Source organism: Ctenocephalides felis, unplaced genomic scaffold (genome assembly GCF_003426905.1).
Source record: "Ctenocephalides felis isolate EL2017-DRISC unplaced genomic scaffold, ASM342690v1 CF-g0.4_SCAFFOLD_02272, whole genome shotgun sequence".
Taxonomy (NCBI): Eukaryota; Metazoa; Arthropoda; class Insecta; order Siphonaptera; family Pulicidae; genus Ctenocephalides; species Ctenocephalides felis.
The window spans coordinates 4499-9407 of NW_020538426.1; the positions used below are offsets into that span (position 1 = coordinate 4499).

At 30.3% G+C, this 4909-nt stretch overlaps 1 protein-coding gene across 1 annotated transcript; it reads left to right on the forward strand.

Annotated features, from left to right (window-relative positions):
• The first annotated feature begins 1610 nt into the window (after window positions 1-1610).
• On the forward strand, window positions 1611-2048 carry LOC113380633. The gene has a single exon (XM_026619799.1). It carries the CDS (start codon window positions 1611-1613, stop codon window positions 2046-2048), a length of 438 nt encoding a protein of 145 aa, XP_026475584.1.
• The last annotated feature ends 2861 nt before the right edge of the window (window positions 2049-4909 follow it).

A 4909-nucleotide genomic window follows, 5' to 3' on the forward strand; every position in this document is an offset into this window, starting at 1 on the left:
ATAAAGGGAGCGACAAAGCGATATTTGCAATTAAAAGTATTAATGAGAAAGATGAAATAACTCGATATCAAATGGGTAGAGATACGTCAGCAGCAATGAAGCTATCTGGCGTATTTTTGGTTTTTCCATACATGAAAGGAATCGATCTGTGGTACATTTGGCTGTGCATTTGAAGAACGGTCAGCGGGTATACTTTACAGAAAACAATATATTACAACAAGCCTTGACTGCTCCGAAGACTACTCTAACTGTATTTTTTAAACTTTGTAATAGATCAGATATTGCTGGAAGATTTGCTAGAACATTATTATATACAGATACACCTAAATATTTTACATGGAATAAAAAATTAAAAGATTGGGTACCTAGAAAACGAGGTATTCCTGTTTCAGGATTCGAAGGCATATATATGACAAACAATTTGGGTAGATTGTATAGGACCAAGATCATTCCAAAATTTGAGGACAGTCAATGGAATTTTATATGAAACTTTTTATGATGCGTGCCGTGAGTTGCACTTATTGGAGAATGATAAATCAATGGGACATGACTCTTGCAGATGCAGCACTGATTTCATCTGCACATCAAAAATTCAACAATTATTTGCAATAATATTAACAACATGTTTTCCATCAAATGCATCTGCACTGTGGAATACACATAAAGACCCAATGAGTGAGGATATTTTGCATCGGTATAAAATTGATAATCAAGATAATAATCATGAATTTTCAGAACAAATTTATAACGAAGACTTAATAATGATTGAAGATATTTGTATCCAAATTTCGAACATGTCGCTAATTCAATTTGGCATGTCAGCACCGAGCCGAGCAGTAGTAGATATCATGAACAGCGATGTTCAACGTGAACACCAGTTTGACAAAACTGCTTTAGCTACTTTTGTTGCTAATAATGAGATATTGCTTACTGCCGAGCAACAAAGTGTATATGATCAAATCAATACGTCGATTGATGCACAACAGGGCGGATTCTTTTTTTTTGGACGCGCCCGGAGGCGCTGGCAAAACATTTATTATTTCACTGATTCTTGCGCGTGTGCGGTCGCAAAATAATATTGCGTTGGCAATAACTTCATCAGGAATTGCAGCGACATTACTTGAAGGAGGACGAACTGCGCATTCGGCATTTAAGTTACCTTTAAATGTTCTTGTTAACCAAGAAGCAATGTGCAACATAAAGAAGATCAGAAATGGCGAAAGTTTTGCGAAAATGTGAAATAATCATCTGGGATGAATGTACTATGGCGCACAAGCATTCGCTTGAAGCTCTTGATAGGTCGCTGAAAGATATAAAAAATAATAATCGTCTTTTTGTGGCTGCCTATTGCTACTGTCTGGCGATTTCATACAGACATTGCCCATTATCCCACGGGCGACGCGTGCTGATGAAATAAATGCCTGCTTAAAAAAGTCTTATCTGTGGTGCCACGTAAAGAAATTATATCTTAGTGTGTTAACATTCGTGTTCAATGTCTAAATGATGCACTGGGGTTAAAATTTTCACAACAATTATTGGATATTGGTAATGGCAGAATTACTTTTTATGAAAATACAGAGTACATTCAATTCCCTGATAATTTTTGTAATATGGTTGAAAGCAAAGCCAAACTAATAGAAAATATTTTTCCAAATTTAAAGCATAATCATAAAGATCATGAGTGGCTACTAGAACGAGCAATTTTAGGAGCAACGAATTTGGATGTAGACGAAATGAATTTAAAAATACAACAGATACTGCCAGGATATGAATTCACATTTAAATCAGTTGATACTGTTATTGATCCTGATGAAATCGTCAATTATCCAGTCGAATTTTTAAATTCTCTTGATTTACCAGGAATGCCGCCGCACAAATTACTATTGAAAGTTGGTTCTCCAATTATATTATTAAGAAATTTAAATGCCCCAAAATTATGCAATGGCACAAGATTAGCAATAACAAAAATTATGGGAAACATTATAGAGGCAATTATTCTGGGCGGAAAATCAAAGATGATGTTGTTTTTTTGCCTAGAATACCACTAATTCCTTCGGAATCAGTAATACCTTTTAAGAGACTGCAGTTTCCTATACGTTTGGCATATGCTATGGCCATAAACAAGTCACAAGGGCAGATAATGAACTTTTGCGGTACAAATTTAGAAAATCCGTGCTTTAATCACGGGCAGCTATATGTTGCTTACTCAAGAGTCAGAAACCCAAATAATTTATATATTTATACACCTAATAATCTCACCAAGAATATTGTATATCCTTTGGCGTTACAATAAACTCTACTACATTAAAAGTTTAAAATAAAAAAAGAATTATATACTATATTAATTAAGATTAATTATATAATTAATATTAATTATAATAACATTAATTATTGGAATTGCATTCCTGAATATAATATTGTTAAATTGTTCATTTGAAAATAAATATAACTATTGTATTAATTAAATTTATTTATGGATAGTTTAAAAAAAAAGTTGAATGATATTGAAAAGTTAAATACTTTTTTAATATAGACATATGTGTACAGGACGTCTGTCGGGTCAGCTAGTATATATATATATATATATATATATATATATATATATATATATATGAATGGTAGTCTTGGATTTGTGTATATTTTGTAGAGTTTCGAACAAGAATCCAAAAATAATACAAAATAAAAAACAAGAAAAGTTGTTAATAAACAATTTCTTTATTTAATTATTTGTTTACTGTCAACGTTTCGGAACTAGGTACGTTCCATCTTCAGGACATCTGTCAAGAAACATGATCTTGATGAGATTTAAGCAAACAATATGTTTAGGAATAGAAAATAGATTTTTCTTAAATAATAAATTAATTGTAACAAATAATAATGTACAGAAATATGATAATATGATCAAAATGAAAATGATAAAAATAAATGAGTGGATTATCAGAACAGGATATTAAAAATGATAGAAATTTTTTGAAAGTTATGGAAATTTTTTTTAAGAAAGGATTAATGATAAAATTGAATTAATTACCTGTATGTTTGAATATACGTTAGCACTTTTTCACTAAACAAGAATTTTTGACAAAAAATGAATTTGTGAGTTATTTTTCCGCCGAATAGTTAACTTTTGTAAATCAAAATTACTAAAAGTGTTGTCTTTTTTTTAAATTATTATTTGAAAACAAATAATATTGTATTCGATGTTATACTATTGGCTTTTGGAAACGAACTAACTGTATTTGGTGGTTCATATGTAACACGTGTAAACACTTGAAACGAGAACTGTGAGATTGTATGTGTGTGTTTTTTTTCATGTCAGGGTGTAAATACTTAAATTATTGAACTTAAAAGGAAGTCGATATTAATTGTTTGTCAAAAAGTGTAAAAAATTTAAATATGAATCATGTAATAGGTTGTGATCTGATCTAATGTTGACACTGTTAGAAACATTCATGAGAATAAGACAACTCTCCGCGAATAATCTCCTAAAGATGCAACTTTCATGATATAAAATCTTTGGAGTGAAATTAAATGAATGGGCGTTTTCTATAGAGTGTTGTACTAGGGTACTTTTGAAATTTTTTTGTTTATGGTGGACCACACTTAGTTCATGTTGTCTCATTCTCTTAATTTTAAATCTGTGAAATCTGTATTTAGATTTTTTTCTGATTCAAATCCATTGTTATTTTAGTAAGAGCTTTGGTGGTTTAGTGGGTATTTTAGTAATTTCATAATTATAAACTTAATAGAAACAATAATGGCGGAAAATTGCAAAATCTGCAATAAACAAGTGTTTAAAAAGTTTCTATTAACAATGTTAATAACAAGTTAAACAGTTTCTATTAATAATGATAGCGACTACGATTAAAAGTGTCTTAATAACTTCGTAACTTAACTTCCATATTACTATGGTAAATATAGTGACTATTTATTTATGTATTTCTATGGTTATAAAATAATATACAGTAACAATATAAAATATAAAATATAAAAAGCAAATAGTTTTAGGTATAATTTCAAAACAAAAAAACATTGTAGATAAATATGTAACCACAATAATTATATACATAAATATATGAATATAAAAGACAAATATATATCTAGTTTTATTTTTTAAATAAGTAATACCTTTATATAGAATATGTTCCGATGCGCGCCAAGCGCAATGTGCACTGGTTTGCTATTGAGAGACGCTACTTTCACGCATATTCTACGGGTTCCGCGTGTACTACCCTCGTTTTTTTCAACTTTTTATAAAAAGTTCCACTTCGATTTAAATAAAATTTTGGATAATAAAAGTAAAATATACAGGCTTTAAAACGATGCTATTTAGAAAGTAGTCGAATTAACCGTTCTGGACGAAAATTTCAAATAAAAACTTATTTTCAACTTTTCATCCAGTAAATGACAATTTTTTACATTATTCATTATAAATAATATAGACAAGATCAGTACAAATAGAATGACGTAAACAGTTTTTCGATATCTCTCATATTTCCGACAAAAAGTGAGTTTGAAAAAAGGGGCCACTTTCACATGTTTTCACTGATATCTCGGCCAAATGATGAGCTACGGATTTGAAATTTGGTATATCGAATTTTCTCGAAAATACCTATAAAATGGCATCAAAATAATTTAAATACCAGGGTGGGGCCAATTCTGTATGGAAACACGCCCAGACCCTTTTTGAAGAACAACCTCTCATTAGTATCACAAATCTTAAGTAAAAATTCTTAACCTCAACATTTGATCCAATCCATAACTAGAAACAGAATTTCATACCTCCAAAACCGTCATAACTTTTCAACGGGAAATCCAAACCGCGAAAATTACGTCGGAACTATTACCTTGCCCTTTATAAACGATCTATACTACGCATAGAAAAAACTCTTCATTAAACATAATATTAGAG